Source organism: Euleptes europaea, chromosome 11, assembly GCF_029931775.1.
Source record: "Euleptes europaea isolate rEulEur1 chromosome 11, rEulEur1.hap1, whole genome shotgun sequence".
Lineage (NCBI taxonomy): Eukaryota > Metazoa > Chordata > Lepidosauria > Squamata > Sphaerodactylidae > Euleptes > Euleptes europaea.
In genome coordinates, this window is record NC_079322.1 from 79,726,451 (window position 1) to 79,743,899 (window position 17,449).

At 57.3% G+C, this 17,449-nt stretch overlaps 1 protein-coding gene and 1 non-coding gene across 2 annotated transcripts; one reads left to right on the forward strand and one right to left on the reverse strand.

Moving 5' to 3' along the window:
* Nucleotides 1–229: 229 nt before the first annotated feature.
* On the reverse strand, nucleotides 230–16,340 carry AOC1 (amine oxidase copper containing 1). The gene is made up of 6 exons (XM_056857192.1): nucleotides 15,992–16,340; nucleotides 9,129–9,236; nucleotides 2,955–4,505; nucleotides 1,729–2,017; nucleotides 880–1,012; nucleotides 230–508 (listed from the first exon to the last, which is right to left on the reverse strand). The coding sequence occupies exons 1-6, from the start codon at nucleotides 16,338–16,340 to the stop codon at nucleotides 230–232; spliced, it is 2,709 nt and encodes a 902-aa protein (XP_056713170.1).
* A 154-nt stretch (nucleotides 16,341–16,494) lies between these two features.
* LOC130484898 (small nucleolar RNA SNORD49) lies at nucleotides 16,495–16,564 on the forward strand. Its single transcript, XR_008933708.1, has one exon. It is a non-coding gene; the product is annotated as a small nucleolar RNA SNORD49 (small nucleolar RNA).
* The last annotated feature ends 885 nt before the right edge of the window (nucleotides 16,565–17,449 follow it).

Below are 17,449 nucleotides of genomic sequence, written 5' to 3' on the forward strand. Positions count from 1 at the left end.
TCAAAGCCCACCAGCGTAGCCTCCAACACTGCTGTCCCCAGTGTTCCTGCCAGGGCTGCCTCTTTGGGCCTGGACCGGAGTTGCTGCGGCATTTGATCCATGTTGCACACGCAGAGTTCACACGCGGTCGCTGCCTCTGCGCTGTGCCTGCCCCATAGAGGGAGCTGCAGGAAGACAGGCCGGTGTGTGTGTGTGTCGGGGGGGGGGGTGGAAGCCATCTGAGAGTGCGCTACACCTGGGAGTAAGTGCCATTGTAGCTGAAGGGTGTGTCCGAAATGCAGCTGCCGGGGCTGTTTGGTGTCCAGCGCTGAACGGTCACCCCCTTGCTGGGGCCGTCCTGGGCGGGACGGACGATGACGGTGCGGCGGGAGGCCACGGAGGGGTCCTCGTCAAAGAAGTTGAAGGGCCTCAGGAGGAAGCCCACGGCGTTGCCGGGCGTGGAGGTGTTGGGGACGTCCTCGGAGTGTGGGATGTGGAGGAAGCCGACCGTCACCCAGGCCACCAGGTCCTGCATAAAGAACCCTCCAGTTAGGGAGGCAGCCCGCCGCCCTTCTGAATGCTGTTTGGCTGCAGCTGCCTAACCAACAGGGACTTCTGGGGGAGGCCCAGATAATCCCCAAGCGCCACCATGACCCACCAGTTTCCAGCCCTCTCTTCAGAGCAGAAAAAGGCTCGCTCCGACACTGCGCAGAGGAGAGTGGCCACACAGGCAAAGGAATCCCGGCTGCCCGTGAATCTGTGGGTACTCTGGGCAACGGGCCGCAGCGGATCAACGTGGCAACGCCCCTCCGGACGCTGAGCCGAGCTCCCAGTTGGCCCCCTCTCTGGGAAGCCCCTCCCACGGTGCAGTGCACCCCCCCTCCCTCCCCCCAGCCTTACCTGGTCATCCAGACTCTCGTCGTCCTGGAGAAAGCTCTCAAAAGACACGTGGGGCTCCCAGGGGTTGTTCTGGATGTAGATGCTGCTGCTGGTGTCCTCGTCCTGGTGGTGCTGAGTCACCGCTAAGTGGTACCTGCCAGGGGACGCAGCCGCTCAGCACCACAGGAGAGCGGGGGGGGGGGCCCACAGGGAGGGGATCGGAGCCCCTGGCCCGGGACAGCTGCTGATTTGGACTCCCTGGGAACGCTCCACAGGCCAAGAGGGTCGCTGAGAGGCTGAGCTGACGGGCAGCGTTCACCCCACCTCAGGACGAGCCCCCCCCCCCCCGCTTTCGGGTGCCCGAGGAAGTCCGCTCCGTCCTCCTGCCCTGCCCTGGGGCTTAGCAAAGCCAGTCCCGGCCCCCCTGCAAAGGTCCGCCCGGGACCTGCGGGCATTCCGGGCCAGAAGTGAGCTGCAAGCAGGAGAGGGCCGGCCCGGCCCCAGGGGGGTGGGGGTGCCCCAGGCGCATGACTCCCCCCCCACCCCCGCCCCGCAGGGAAGCCCCACTGGTGCTGCTGGGCTGGGGCCTACAGGATGCCCGTCTCTAGGGTTGCCAGGTCCTTCTTCGCCCCTGGAGGCGGGAGCGGGGTGTGGGGGGGGCGCAGTTTCGCCGTTCCCCGCTGCCTTGCGTTCCTCGGGCGCCCACGCGCCAGGGCTGCCGGCTGCCTGCTGCGTGCAGGGTGACGTCGAGCTTCGAGGGCGGCCGCCTGTGCCTTCGGGAAGGCCCGTGCCGCGGATGCGGGCCCCGCCACGTGGCCTTTTCCCCGGGAGACCCCCCCGCCCGGCCCGGCCCGGCCCGTCCCGGCTGACCTGCTCCAGGAGACGCCGCGCTCCTCTTGCCAGCGGCGCGGCAGGACGCGGTGGGCGTGCGAGGCGGGCTGCAGGCGGTAGCTGCGCGGGTGGCCGCAGGGGCCGCGGCGGTGCGGGCTGGAGAAGAGCAGGTAGCGCGGCAGCGGCTCGCCCACGGGGAAGGCGGCGTGGCTCTCGCGGAGGCGCCGCTCCCGCCGCAGGACGGGCTGCAGCAGGCGCCGGCCCGCCTGCCAGGGCACGGCCCGCTCCTCGAAGGCCAGCTCCTGCGTCTCGAAGGCGTTGCCGGGCCCTGCGCCGAGAGAGGCTTGAGCGGCCAGAGGCCCGTGGCAGGGGGCAGGGGTCCCCCCCATGGGGTTGCCAGCCTGCAGGTGGGGCCTGCAGATCTCCCGGGCGACGGAGATCCGCTTCCCGGGAGGAAAGGGCTGCTGTGTGGCCTTATGCGCCCCACAGAGGTCGCTTCTCTCCCCAGAGCCCCCCTCCTACGCTCCACCCCCCAAATCTCCAAGGATTTCCCAACCTGGACTTGCCACCTCTAAGGAAAACTGGGAAGAAGGGCACGGGCGGCATCTTTTGGGCTCAAACTCTCCGATATTTAAAAAGTGTTGGGTTGGCGCAAGAGCAGCTGAAGAGTGGGACCCTCCTTCCCCGGGGGCATCTCCTTCCTCAGGGCTGGCAGGGGCACCAAGACAAGCCTGTCTCCAGGGGCCTGGATGGGCCCCCTCCTCCTGCCCTTTTGGGTTGGGGCGGAGCTTGCAGGTGGGAAGGCGTGGCTTACAGGCCCAGCCCTTCTCATTCAGGTAAGGTCTATAGGGAGGAGGGAAACCCCACCTTGTTTCCTCTCTGCCCCACCTGCGTAGGTCCCTTCCACATCCGCACTGCTGCTTGGGGAGGGGGGTGCTGGGGGCCCCTTGCAGCCAGGGAGGGGGACTGGCCCCAGGACTGCTCCCAGCACCTGGAGGTCAACCAAGGCAGCTGGGGGCTCAGTGGCCAGAGCTAGATCCTAGCGTCCCTCCCAGTACATTGAGCTGTGGCAGGCAGTGCACACAGAGAGCAATCAGCAGGGCACGGGGGTCGAAACAAGTCTGCTCGGCACTGGAGCCCCCATGGCGGTGGAGCCCCCATGGCGGTGCCAAGGAAGTCGGGCAGTGGGCAGTGATGAGTGTCCTGCCCAGAGCGGGGGCAGCAGACCAAGAAGCACCAAGTGCCCTCTGGAAAACGAGACCCACCTGCGATGTCCAAGTCAACCTTGTAATGGACCAGATGCGTGTGCATGTTGCCCAGAACATGGCTGTGGATGCGGTTGCCGTAACGGAGGCCCTCGGGTGTGTAGAAGGAGGCATGGACGTAGCCCGTGGCGTGAACTTTGGTCTCCAGCACACCGTTGGGGAAGAACATGAAGTCCCAGATGTAGTCGTAGTTGTACACCGTGGAGGTGGTGCGGAGCACAAGCGCATGACCCTCTAGGCCTGCGTAGAAGTTGGAACCGCCATGGAAGTTGCTGTCAAAATGGCGCCTCAAGGGCACTCCAGTGGGCAGCTCAAAGATGCAGATGGCACGGGGGTAACGGACAGGTCCGTCGGCATCGCACATGTGATGGGCATCCAGGAAGGTGGCGACCTCTGGGCAGTCAATTCCAGGAGCCAGTTCATGAGAGAGGGAGCCCATCACGTACCCGACATCGATGTATTTCGTCTGCATGGTGCCTGGCGAGCTCCCTCCGTAGAAGGCAATGGCCTCCTGCACACTCAGCTCATAAACGATGCGCTCGCCGTTGAAGCGCACATCAAAGAGCTGCAGGCCAGTGGAGGAACGCAGCCGGAAAGCCAGGCTCCAGCCGCTGTACTCTAGCCGGTTGCCACGGACGTAGTAACGGTGGCCGCCCGGTTCACATATTTTGGCCCCGTGCATGTCTGTAGGGGGCCCCGTGGTGAAGTTCCCACGGGGAACAAAGGTGGAGAAGAGGCTGTGCTCTGGGTGCTCAGGTAGACGCACCGTGTCCACCTGGCCCTGGGCGTATCTCTCAGCCAGCTCCTCGGGGCTGTCAAAATACTGCCCGTTGTACCAGACCTTCTGCACTTCCCAGGCGTTTGGGTCAAGGGCTCTGTGATCAATCAGGAGCTCCAGACCGACTGGGTGCAAGAAAGAGCCCTCCACTTGTCTCTGCAGGATAATCCACGTGCGACGCTCACCTGGCGCCAGGCCACGAGGGGAAACGTCTGTGAAGGTGAAGCACCGGTCGCCACACGGCTCCAGTCTGAAGCCGGAGATATCCTGCAGAAATTGCTCCAGAGGGGCCAGGCCCACCTGCATGCTCTTGTAAAGTAGCTGGTACTCTAGCTGGTTGACAGGCCTTGAAGTGTAGGCCACAGGTGGGCCAAAATGGCGGTAGAAAGTGGGCCTGGGCAGAGGTCCCACAATGTACTCAGTGACGTTGGGCTTGGCCTCGGCGCCAAAGAAGACCACAGCTCTGGCGTGGCGTCTTGGGCGGCGCCCGCCTCCATCAAGGTAATGTAAAGCCTTGCTTTTCTTGGGGGCCAGGAGCTCCACCAGGAAGAGGCTGTTCTTGCGCAGGGTCCCCCCCTCGTTTGGCTCTAGCCCCAGTTCTGGCCGACTCATCAGGAAGCCTCGGACGGCCCGCAGCTCCTCGGGGGTCAAGTCAGAGAAGATGGACGCTGCCTTCTGGGAAGGTGGGGGAGGACTGGAGGTGGCCCCCACCAGTGGGCTCAGCAAGGTGGCTATGATGACCACTGAGGTCGACCGCATCCTGACTCCGACCCCTGCTGGAGAAAGCGGGTGGGTGGGTGTCAAAAGGTGGTAGGGGAGTACAGCACACACATGGACCTAAGAAATGAAGCCCAGGGAAGCGCTCTCTCCCTCTCTCTCTCCCTCTCTCTCCAGCTGCCAACCTCCAGGTGGGGCCTGGAGATCTCCCAGAAGTACAGCTGATCTTCCAGCCTACAGAATTCAGTTCGCCTGCAGAAAATGGCCACTCGGGAGGATGGACACTATGGCGGTACTTGCTGATTGGCTCATTTGCACTCGCTTTGATGATTTCATACTTATTGTCGAAGGCTTTCACGGTCAGAGTTCATCAGTTCTTGTAGGTTATCCCGGCTGTGTGACCGTGTATTTCTTATTGTGTGGCATGATAAAGAGAACAATTCCTTTTTCCAATGAAAGATAAAAGTCTCTACAGGTTTTCTGTCTGGTTTGCTGGGTATAGTTCAAAGAAAATACCAAGACCACGGTCACACAGCCTTGATAACCTACAAGAACTGATCTCATACTTAGTTAAGAACCAGTCACTTATCTAAATAGTAATCACATGATTATGGTACAAGAGATTTCAAGAAAGATAAGATCGATAGTTTTCTATAAATATGCAAGACTGTGATGAGCAAATCAGATTTCTTTGGATGGGAGTCTCAGAAGAAGGTCAAGTGAGATTTCTGGGGGTGTAACGGGCTTTTTGATAATCCCTAAAAGTGGTGAGACAAAAGCTGAAACCTGATTTGCTCTTAAAACTGTCGCTTGCTATAATGTGATTAAGCAGTGCTGGGAACTTTGAAAAGTTCCGCATGTCCCTTCACTGTAATTGTAGGGTTAAATTTTTCATGCATGTATTTCTTATTGTGTGGCACAATAAAGAGAACAATTCCCTTTTCCAATGGAAGATAAAAGTCTTTACAGGTGTTCTGTCTGGTTTGCTGGTTATATTTCAAAGAACCAAACTCACCCCTTATTTGTCTGTATTATCAGATTTAAAGGTTGATAATCATCCTTTAATAGTTAAATCCTGGCGGCAAAGCCTATTCAAACCGTTTAACACAGGCAGGATATAAACACCTATAGAGGTGTTAGGCAGGGTTGTCTTTTTGCCTACTATATAAATAATCTAGTTAACACATTGAATGCACCAGATTTGCAACCTCCTAAACTGGCAGACAGGCATATTCATATACTGCTCTATGCCGATGATGCGGTAATTCTTTCAAGAACCCCAGTTGGTCTCAGGAGGGCGCTTATGAGAGTGGCAACGTTTTGCGAGAAAGAACGCCTGACGATCAACTATGATAAAACAAAAGTCATGGCCTTTGGTAGACGTCCTAAATATAGGAGATGGAGCATTAATGGCCACAAGCTGGAACAGGTCACCCAACATAAATATCTCGGAACAACAATCCAGGCATCTGGATCCAAGTTGGCCCATAATACTCATGTAGCCAATTGGGGGGAAAGGTCAGCCCATTTGATAATCAATTTCCTCCGGACCAAAGGGGCACATTACATTCCAGCAGCACTCAAACTTTATCAGGCGAAAACCCTAGCACAAATGCTGTATGGAACACAACTCGACTCTTCACCCTCTTGTCTTACACCCTTGAACGTGTGCAGTCTAAGTTCCTTAGAGCTGCCCTGCAATTGCCAAGATGTGTTCCAAATGCTCTGATACGTTTAGAAACTGGCATGATGAAGGTGGAGGCAAGGATTGTCCTGTCCTCGATCTCTCTCTGGCTGAAAATTAACTTCAACCCTAATGGTCTTCTCCCACTGATCCTATGCGACTCCTTTAGATCCAGATGGGTGATAGCCGTAGATGTCAAATTAAACAACTTGGATTTTACACCCCCAGCTTTACTTCAGTTAGGGTGGGAACAAGCTAAGTTAATTATATCCCAAAGGATCAAAGACATCAAGAGACAAACAGATCTAGCAAGGGCGCCTCTATTCGCTGCACCCCTCCATATTAAATACATCCTAGCACCAGCAGCCTATCTCCACTATTTAGAGATAAATAATTATAGAAGGGCCTTTACCGTGGCCAGATGTGCAGCCTTACCATTTGCTTTGCTTGAGGGGAAATATAAGAAGACACCCTGGTAAGAGAGATTCTGCCCCTGCAAATCAGGGGACTTAGAAACTGTTGAGCATACCCTCCTGAACTGCAATTTCTATACATTACCCCGTTCAAAGTTTATTGAGCCCCACTTACCGAGATTGAGACCTGACAGGGCAGGTGAAAGGTTTGAGATTCTCCTACAAGGGGGTAATCCTTCAACCACTCTTCAGGTTGCAAAATTTTGATAAGCAGCAATGAAAATTCATCGCCTTAGAACAGCGCAATTGACAGATGTGTCCCAGCTGTCATTCTTTTTTAAAATGTTTTAAGACTCGGACTGTAATTCTTTGATTGTAAGAATCTATTAGTCCATGCTTTCCGTTTTATCATGTTTTGACTGGCTAAGTGCCGCAAATAAATTATCTATCTATCTGTCTGTCTGTCTGTCTGTCTGTCTATCTGTCTATCTATCTATCGGCAGGATAAATGCTGCTGCGGTCCGTCTTGTTTGTGGGCTTCCTAGAGGCACCTGGTCGGCCACTATGTGAACAGACTGCGGGACTTGATGGGCCTGGGTCTGATCCATCAGGGCCTTTCTTATGTTTTTATGCTCTTAAAGCCCATTAACAATTCTTGAGTCTCAGTTCTTTAATTGGATGTGGGAGGGATGGAAGCCCCTGGTTCTGGTCCGGGAGCAGGGAGCACACACACAGAGAGAGAGAATGACAAGGCCAGGCAGACCACAGGAGGAAGTTGGGCCGCAGAAGGATCTGCCCCCCCACAAAGTTCCTGGCAAAACAAAATTGTGGCTCAAGTGCGGGTGGACTGGAACCCACATCCTCGGAGGGTCACTGCCCCTCGCTTGCAGGCATTTGGGGGTTTGCACACAAATGGCCAGGCCTGGAGCTCTTGCCTTTTGCGGACTTTTGACTCGGCTGTTGCAGAAAAGCCTCCGTGGTGGAGGTCCTTCTTCAAGCACTGGAAAAAGTGGGCTCTGGTCCTCTCATCGTGTGCCACAATAATGCTCTTAGCCCATAAATGTGGTATATCACTTACTCCAGAGCTGAGCTGGTGAGCTTGAAGCTGAGGTGCAAGGAAGCTTCCCCGCCCCGCCCCCATTTTTTTTTGCCATCAAGTTGCAGCTGACTTCTGGTGACCCGGTGGGGTTTTCCAGGCAAGAGATGTTTGCCCTCGCCTGTCTCTGCTTCTCCCTGCCAGTTCTCTAAAAAACTGAACTGTTTTGCAAACTTAGCTGTTAGACACATTCTTTTAGCAAACCTTGGGCTCACCCGACAAAGACCTCTCCCTGGCCGCTGCTGGGGTCTCAGCAGGTACAGAAAAGAGACCCGATCAGTGACTGAGGGGGAGAAGACATGGGGGTGCTGGGGATGTGCCCCTTTCCTCTCATCACCCGCATAGGTGCCAATGCACCGGCATGGGTAAGAGACCCTCCGCACATGAGTTTGGTGCACTGCATTTGGCCCTTCTGTCTCACTGGAGGCTTCCTTTCACAACTGGTGGCACAAGAACATTGCAGCCCTCTGTTGCCATGATCTACATGATCCTCCCAATCCCCAGATTTCCTTTTTTTGAAATACAGATGCCTCTAGCCTTTTCCCTTGTGGACCCATGAAGGCTTCCCCTTACATCTTGGATTAATAGAAAAGGGCAAGAGTCCAGTAGCACCTTAAAGACTAACAAAAATATATACTGGGCTCTTGCCCTTTTCTACTACTGCAGACAGACTAACACGGCTATCCACTGTGAATTATCTTGGATTAAGAAGAAGAAGAAGAGTTGGTTTTTATATGCCGTCTTTCTCTGCCTTTTAAGGAGTCTCAGACTGGCTTACAATCTCCTTCCTTTCCTCTCCCCACAACAGGCATCTTGTGAGACAGGAGGAGCTGAGAGAGTTCAGAGAGAACTGTGACTGGCCCAAGGTCACCCAGCTGGCTTCATGTGGAGGAAAGGGGAAACCCAACCCAGTTCACCACATTAGAGTCCGCCGCTCTTAACCACTGCGCCACGCTGGCCCATGATGTTCGGGAGTCCAGGAAGGTCCACTCTTGGTGGTGGGGGGGAATAGGATGCCTGTCTCCCAGCCCCCCACTCCCACCGCTTAATGCAGGTTGTTCCCATGCCCTGCACTCACTCCTGAAGGCATACCCGCCCCCGCACCAAGACACTCGATGGCACAGATACATGTGCTTTTTGTCGTTCCCACCCACTGTAAACACGCCCCCCCTGCACAAATTTCCAGGATCTTGAGGAATCTTCCTGAATGCCTTCCCCAAAACGTGTTCCTCTATGCCAGTCTGGGCTATCCATAGGTGCTCTCAGTGTCTAGCTGCAGCAGCTCTGGATGTAACCACATCTGGATACAACCCTAAGGCTGAGCAGGGACAATTGGAGCCCCTCCCCCCATGGCCAGCAGACCCCTCTGCCCTCAGGGGGGCTCATGCAGGGGCTACTCACTGGTCTGGCTGCCTCCCGGGTGCGTCGCCTCGGCCTGGGTCCCTCCAGCACTGAGGGCTTCTCCTGCAGGCAGCCCTTCTCATACCTGAGCAGGGAGGGAGGCGGTTGGCTGCATGGAGGCGATTGGCTGCAGCCAGGCAGGAGGTGGGGCTGAGAGGCAAGTGCCTGGCACAGACCTGGGCTGGGGGGGCACCTGGCAGGGAGACAAGAGCTGGACAGAACCAGAGCGACAGCCATAGCCCTGCTGGGCCTGACCGCAGTTCCAAGACAAGTCAGACAAATTCAGCTTGGAGAGCCAAGACCGAGGGGGGCGGGGGGAGAGGAAGCTCGGAGATGCTCCAAGGCCTGACGGGGGCATCACCAAGAGGACAGTTGTGGCCTGGATCCGCCAAGGACAGAGCAAGAAGCCAAGGGTTCCGATGGCAGAAAGGGAAAAACATGCTGGTTTGGGACGGGAGGCTCCCTTTTCCATTCAGCCCTGGAAGAGTTTGTGCCAGGAAGAGACGGAATTGGGCGACGCTCTGAGAGCCAACCGTGGGACGGAGTCTTGGGAGTCCTGTCCTTCAGAGGGAGCCACTGTGGCTCCATGGACAAACCCCTGCTTTGCCTAGGGAAGCCCCCCCCCCCATTCATTTCCTGCCCACTCCAACGAAAAGGGTCAGGAAGGACGGGCCTCCTTTGCCAGAGACCCCGGAGAGCTGCTGCCCATCAGAGCAGGGCATTGATGGGCCAGCAGCCCCAGTCAGGGGGAGGCCATGTCCTGCACTCATGCCACGCATTCATGGAGGGCAGGGGATCGCTCTGGCACGCAGAAGGACCCTCACTGGTTCCGCCCCCCCCCCCGGCTTCCCCATCTTGGGGGCTTCCTGTTTGCGAGCTTCTGGTGCCACTCAGAGTGGGGGGAGGGATGACAGTGATGGGGGCAAGGCCCCTCCCCCACCCCTGGAAGCACTGCACCCTGGGCCTGCTAATTCATGCTGGTACAGGTTGTTCCCATCTCGCACTGAGAACACTCAGGTGAGTTCCCCCGCCCCTCCAGCCACCTGCCCCCATTTTATGGCCCGGCCAAGAGCAAACTCCAAGACTGCTCCGGCTGGGCTGGGGCTGGGCTCTGATAACGGGCTCTGGGGCTGGGAAGGAGGGAGGGAGGGGAAGGACTGTCAGAGCGGGAGATGCTCCCTGCACAGAGGGGTCAGGCTCCTGTGAATGACCTGCCAAGCCCCCCCAAAAAGAGCAGCCATGCTCACTGTCTGGGGTTGCCAACTTCGAGATTAGACATACATGGAGATTTGAGGGTGGAGCCTCGGAGAGTAGAGGGATTTGGGGAGAGGAGGGGCCTCGGTAGGGGGTTAATGCCCTGTAGTCCACCTTCCAAAGCAGCTGTTTTCTCCTGGAGAAGTGGAATAAATGTTTTAAACAAATACATAACAAACAAATAAGTGATTTAAACATAATAAATGTTTATGAACTATGGCTAACAATAAAATGAGGTTGAGAACTCACAATGTTGTTAAACATTAATGATAAAATCTTCCCTGTCATTCCTGCAGGCGAGGGCTGTGGTGTGACGGGGGCTATTTCAGGCTTCAGGGGGTTTCATACAATGACAACAGCTGACAAGACAGTATCAGAAAAATTATTGATAGCGATTTCTGTCAGGGATGCAGAAAACTCCAACAGTTTGCACTTGGCAGATGCAGAAAAAGTCTTTGATTAGGTTAATTTGTTTGTAGGCACTGATTGATGGAGAGCTAACGTCGACATCTTTAGAATGCCTGAATCTGCTTTCTGACACACACACACACACACACCCTTCTGCTAGAATTGTTGTTAATGGGTGTGTGTCAACCCAACTTTCCCAGGGAGTAAGATTCTGGCTCTTTGATTTATATATTGAGGTTTTCGCTGTGGTGACCCGGATGGCGCCCTGTCCTGAAGGCGGGCATCTTGGAGACCGCGTCAGCAACGCTCAGCCAGAGGCGATCGTTTTCACATCAAGCTGCCCTACCTCTTCTCTGGTCTTATGGGTTTGCTAAGCTGATAGTCAAGATAAACCTGACTTCATGGGCACAAACCCGGACTATCAGACCGGCCTGGAGCGAGGTCACATGACCACATCTGTGTGGAAGGAGGGGGACATTCATCTCCCCAGAATCTCTCTGGCCAGCAATGACTCTAGATGGACATTCAGAAAGCCAGAAGGACATTGGAGAAGTGGTCCAAGGGGAATTTGTTCCTGGAAGGGGGAGATTCACACAGGAACACACACAAATTGGGGCATGGAGTTCCACAATTTAACTATGTGTTGTTTGAAGAAATACTTCATTTGAACCCATGAAACTGCCTTATACTGAACCAGACCCTTGGTCCATCAAAGTCAGTATTGTCTACTCAGACCGGCAGCGGCTCTCCAGGGTCTCAGGCAGGGTCTTCCACGTCACCTTCTTGCCTAGTCCCTTTAATGGGAGATTGAACCTGGTTGAACCTGGGACCTTCTGCATGCCAAGCAGATGCTCTGCCACTGAGCCACAGCCCTCCTGAAAAATTAAATTGTGCATAGTTTGCAGAATGCCAGGAGAGGGGGAGCCTCTAGGCTCAAGGAGGGGGGAGATAGAAGGTTAGTGGGACAGCGGCCGAAACAGCAGCTTCGGCCCTCCGTGTGGGACAGCCTCGCAGGGCAGTTATAATTTAAGTAACAAGAAGTGCCCACAAACCCGGTCTGAAAAAAATAATGGGGGAGGGGCCATCGGTTGCCCCCACACACACACATGACCTGTATTGTCTGCAAAAACCTGAGTGAAGAAGCAGCGGCCATTTCAGATTCTTGTAGAAGCAACCGGCCACCCTCTCTCCTGTGCACCTGGGTCCCAAGCGTCACATGAACATACGAAGCTGCCTTCTACTGAATCAGACCCCTGGTCCACCAAAGTCAGGATTGTCTACTCAGGCCGGCAGCAGCTCTCCGGGGTCTCAGGCAGAGGTCTTTCCCATCACCTACCTGCCTGGTCCCTTTTAACTGGAGATGCCGCTGGGGATTGAACCTGGGACCTTCTGCATGCCAAGCGGATGCTCTACCACTGAGCCACGACCCTTCCCCAAACACTATTCTATTCCATGTTCAGTACACTGTTGTAGCACTTCTGTTTTTAACCCTCGCTGATTTGCAGAACTGAAGATGGTCAATTTGAGCCAGGGCTTGAGGTTGCCCCTTCCAACACTAGCCTCTGAGGGAAACAAGGTGCCTCTGGGTTTGTACAGAGTGCCTTCCCCTAAGCAGAGAGGATCTATTTGCTTCCTTTCTAGCCTGTCTTGAGGATGGCTTTCGGCCACCTCTCCTGATACACTCACCTGAGCAAAGCCTTCCGAAGACGCCACCCTGCAAATGGGCAATATCAGTGGTGATCCACCGCACCTGGGCATCTTCCCTTGTAGCTCCCACCTTGGGGAATGGCCTGCTGGAGGAGATCAGGGAGGCTGCCACGCTATGTTATAGCTTTGCAGAATGCGTACAAGAAGAGTTGGTTTTTATATGCTAACTTTCTCTGCCACTTAAGGGCGACTCAAACCAGCTGACAATCACCTTCCCCTCCTCGCAACAGACACCCTGTGAGGTAGGTGGGGCTGAGAAAGTGTGACTGGCCCAAGATCACCCAGCTGGCTTTGTGTGGAGGAGTGGGGAAATAAATCCAGTTCACCAGATTAGCCTCCACCGCTCATGGGGAGGAGTTGGGAATCAAACCCAGTTCTCCAGATCAGACTCCACTGCTCCAAACCACTGCTCTTAACCACTACAAGAGAACCGTTCAGGAGGGCAGCTGTATACAGGGACATAGTGATAATGTCTGCCACAATTTGAGGCAGCTTTCATGGATTGTTTATTGTATGTTTATACTCTTTGCATAGCAGTGCTCTTTTAAATTTGTGTAATGCGCCTTAAGTCTTAGCAAGAACAGGAGATGACCAATAAAGTCGATAAAGAATGCAAAAGGCTCAAAAGAAAAGCCAAAGGCCAACAAACACCCTGTGGCTCTTCTGGCACCGAGCATGGAAATCAAGCAGGATCAAACATCGTCAGTTTTATCCACGGATTGCTCAGCAAGGGTGTCAGCGTGAGCTCCAAACACGGGTGAGGAGGACCAGGGGATTAAAAGCTCCGGCCCTCTCAAAACAGCCTCTCTGGAAGCGCTGAGTGGATGCACATGTGACAAAGAGGATTTGGGCACGGCCGTCAGCACCTCCCCCCCCCCCCCCGCCCAGGCACAGCAAGAGCTCCCTCTGCTTCAGCAGGAATCTTCCAAACCCAGATCCTTAGCGAAGCCAGGGGAGGCCGGGATTACTGAGGTGGAAAGAGGACACTTTGGACTCGCAAGTGCGTCAACAGCCAGATGAGTCCGCCCTCCTGCCAGAGAGGATCAGGGCAATGTACAAGCATGCAGCGTGTGTGTGTGTGTGTGTGTGGGGGACAACGCACCCCTTGCAGGTGAGGGCCCCGGCTTCCAAGGAAAACTGCAGATGTGGCACCCTGCCTCTCGCAAAGCCCGCCCTGCAGCTGCTCTGCCGCCTGACCCCCACCAGGAGAGCAGCAAGGCCTTCTGTCCCGCCTCAAAGCAGTTTCCAGGAAAGAAAGTCTGCAGGAGGAAGGGCCCCCATCCTTCTTGAGTGACCCAGGCCTTTGCGGGGGGAGGGGAGTCTGCTATGCCCAGGACTTTGATCTTCTGTGGCTGAGGAGCCACACCTGGGCATCCTGCCAGGAGAAAAAAGACACCCCCCCCCAAGGGGACTGGCCCTGAGGGGAAGAGCCCGTGCGAAGGTCACTGGCAGCACAGAACAAAGCCAAGGAAGAGGCAAAGTCTCCGATAAAGAGAAGAGCTGTGCTCTGCCTGCCCCACCCCCAGCCCTTGGCACAGCTGCAGCAGGGGAGGGGGTGTGTGCTCCTGCACTGCCAGATTGTCAGCGAGGGCACCCAGTCGGGCCCCAGATAAGCAAGCTCCGTGTTCTTCCCCCACCCCCCTTCCCGGTCTCGTGGGAAAGTCTCTTCAGTTTGGGAGGAAGGTGTGAAGGCTGGAGGCACTAATACTTCCACTTCAAAGCAAGCCTTCCTATTGTAAATCTGCTATCTGTTCTCAAGGTGTCAATTCTGCCAGAACCCTGGCATCTCTAGAAGCTTGAAAGAACCCAGATGTTTTGCATTTCAAAGCCATTACGGGTAATCAATTCTAGTGTGTGTCCCCTATAGAGATGACCTGTATTTCCCCCATCTGTATTCTGACCTTACGTTTGTATGGACCTACTGAACTCGTTTTGCTTTCTTAATAAAACTTTAACTTGCTGCACCATCTGGAGTGAAGTTTACTATTACTGATATGCAAGTCTGACACAGATGTGGCCCTCTCAAAGGCAAGGGAAATCTCTGGCAGCCCCCCATCCCCCGCCCCCCTACGAAGGAGCCTCTGGCACAGACCTGGGGGGCTCTGTTTAGCCCGGGAACAGGGGCCAAGGGAGAGAGGGCTGCCCCAGATGACCCACCCTGGTGGAGAAGGGATTTGAACCCAGAGCAGCCCTGAGACACATTCCCAGGGAAACACCCCAGACAAACACTGATGTGGACAAGGACTGGAAGGCTGCTGCCTGCAGCAAGGTCTCGGGCGGGGCACACCCCTCGGGCCAAGGCAGGACATGGCCGGAGGGCCCTGCTCCTAGGTGCCCTTCTCAGCCCATGCACACGCACAGAGGGCACTCATGCCTGGGGGGAGGGGGTGCGAAGAGGAAACCTGCTCAGGAGGCGGCTTCTGTTTGGCCTCTTCCCCCAGGGGATGGGGGGGAGGAATGTCGCTTTTGTCCTGTAAGCAGGGGGATGCCTGGAGGGGGAAGGAGCAGTGGGTGCAAAAAGGAGGTTCCACCCCTCATTGAGTGTGGGGCTGCCTGGGCCAGGCCTTGTCCTGGGGGGTGGAGCTTTTCCAGCCTCATTCACACTGTGGTTGGACTTGCTACTAAGGGACCAGGAAGAGTCAGGAGGGGAGTGCTGTGACCCACGGCCGTCTGTCCTGTGGAGGTTGGGGGTGCACCTCTGCCCCACAGAGGGGGGGGCTGCTAGGGGTGCCCCTTCAGTGCGCCCAGGTGCCAGAGCCCAGCCTTTCTGCCATGGGGGTGCTGCTACGCTCTCCCCTTGCCTCCCTAAGGCATGCTGGGGCTGGGGCATGTAGGTCCCACCCACCCCCCTGCCTCAGCAAAACTGGCCGGGTTCCCTGGCACAAAGGGGAGGGGCAGTGTGGCTGGGTGGTGGAGCCTCTGTTCAGCATGCAGAAGGTCCCCGGTTCAGTAGTAGCAGTTGTCTGTACTGAATATTGTCGAAGGCTTTCACAGTCAGAGTTCATTGATTCTTGTAGGTTATCCGGGCTGTGTAACCGTGGTCTTGGAATTTTCCAAGACCACGGTTACACAGCCCGGATAACCTACAAGAACCAATGTCTGTACTGAGTTTCTAACCTTAGGTAGAGGTGCAGAGGTGTGCAATTGGGTTGCTCAACCTCTAGCAGGTGGCTGGAGATCTCCTGGGATTACAACTGATCTCCAGGCGACAGAGATCAGTTCCCCTGGAGGAAATGGCCGCTTTGGAAATTGGACTCTGTGGCATCGGGGAGAGCTGTGGCTCAGTGGCAGAGCGCCTGCTTGGCATGCAGAAGGTCCCCGGTTCAATCCCCAGGGGCATCTCCAGTTAAAGGGACCAGGCAAGGAGGTGATGTGAGAGACCCTTTTCTGCCTGAGGCCCTGGAGAGCCGCTGCCGGTCTGAGTGGACAAGACTTGACTTGGATGGACCGAGGAGGGTCTGATTCAGTCGAAGGGGCAGCTTCCTGTGTGCATTATTCCCCGGGGGGGTGGGGGGTGGGCTGGTTCAGCAGAAAGAAGGCAGCTTCATGTGTGCATGGGACCCTTTCCAAACAGGTCACGTGCCCCGCGTCCAGCGCTGGGGGGGGAGTGTCTCCAGCCCCCTTCTCCCCAGCCCCCGCGCTGCGGCCACTGGGCGACGTAGCAGCACTCGGCAGCGTCTCCACCAGCAGAAGGCGCGACCATCGGAGGCCGGGGGGAGGCCGGGGGGGCGTGGCCCGGTTCCAGCGGCGGACTTTGCCGGGGCCGCGCCCAGCGCCACTCCTCCCCGCCCCTCCCGTCCCGATGGTCCCGCCCAGCGCCACTCCTCCCCCCCCGCGCCGGGCGCCGCGGTGGTATGCGCCGCGGCCTTAAGAGCGGCCCGCCCGCCGCCCGCCGGCCCTTGTCGCGCTGCCGTCGCCCGGGCGCCATCTTGGCGGGGCTGAGGGGGTGAGCGGGCGGGGGCGCGGGGGGCCTCCTTCCTTCCTTCCTTCGGGGTGGGGGGCTTCTCCTCGTTTCCCGTGGGGGGCGGCGGCGCCCCCTTCTTTCCCGGCCTGTGGGGGGAGGGAGGGAGGGAGGGGCCCGGCGGGGTGATGAGGCTGAGATAGGAAGTGCCGTCCGAGGCGAGACGTGACGAGGCCTCCTCGCGCCTGACCGCCGGGGGGGAGCGGGGGGGAGGGGACGCGCGCACGCGCACACACGACCCCCCCCTTTCCCACGGCTGATGGCGGCGTCTCCCGCGCAGGTGCCACAGGCGGCGAGGGACGGACGGATGGATGGATGGGCGGCCTGGGGGGGGGGGCGCCCGCGGCTCTCCTCCCCCCCCGCCCCAGCGCTGAAGGTGGGTGCACCACCGGCCCCCCCCGCACCCCACCCCCCCTCGTGATGAAGCCCAACCGCAACTCAGCTGGAATTACCGGCAGACGCCTGCTGTTGACAAGGGTCTTTCTGAAGGGGGGCCGCGAGGAGGCCCGGGCCCGGGGGGGGGAGGGGGCGCTCCGACGGGCCCGGGCCTCCTTTGCAGGAGGGAGGGGCTCCTACGGGATTTCGGCTCTTCCGGGGGGGGGGCGGCGGTCACAAGATGGCTGCCGCGGAAGGCGGTGGGGGGGGTGGGGGGCGCGGGCCACGTGCGGCCCTCATGGCGGCGGCGGCGGCCCTTCCGCCACGGGCGCCTCGCTGGGCTTCTTCGCTTGAGCCGCGCGTGACGGGCCTCTGGCCCCTGCGGACGGGGACGGGGGGGGGGTAAAACAAGGGTAGGGAGCCAAACGAAGGCGACGGTAGTAAAGTCGCCGCCTGGGAGGGGCAGAGGGCCGTCTGTCCGTGGCTACTGGTCCGAAGGGCTGCCGGTCCCGACGCACGCCTGCTCTCGAGGAGCCCGGCCCGCTCCGCTGGGCGCCGCGGAGCACAGGCAGGACCAGTGCTGCCCCGGTCTTGCTTGCGGGGCGGGCGGGGGGGGGGCTTCCCGGAGGCCCCTGGTTGGCCACAGTGTGTGAACAGACTGCCGGGCTGGATGGGCCTTGGCCTGATCCGGCAGCGCCTTT

Excerpts from the sequence above, each read along its gene's own strand:
- AOC1 (XM_056857192.1), bottom strand. The coding sequence starts at position 16,340 with ATGGCGCCCGGGCGACGGCAGCGCGACAAGGGCCGGCGGGCGGCGGGC. Across the intron at positions 4,506-9,128 it reads CCGCCTCCCTCCCTGCTCAG|GGGTCGGAGTCAGGATGCGG; the intron begins GTATGAGAAGGG and ends TTTCTCCAGCAG. Across the intron at positions 2,018-2,954 it reads GGTTGACTTGGACATCGCAG|GGCCCGGCAACGCCTTCGAG; the intron begins GTGGGTCTCGTT and ends CTCTCGGCGCAG.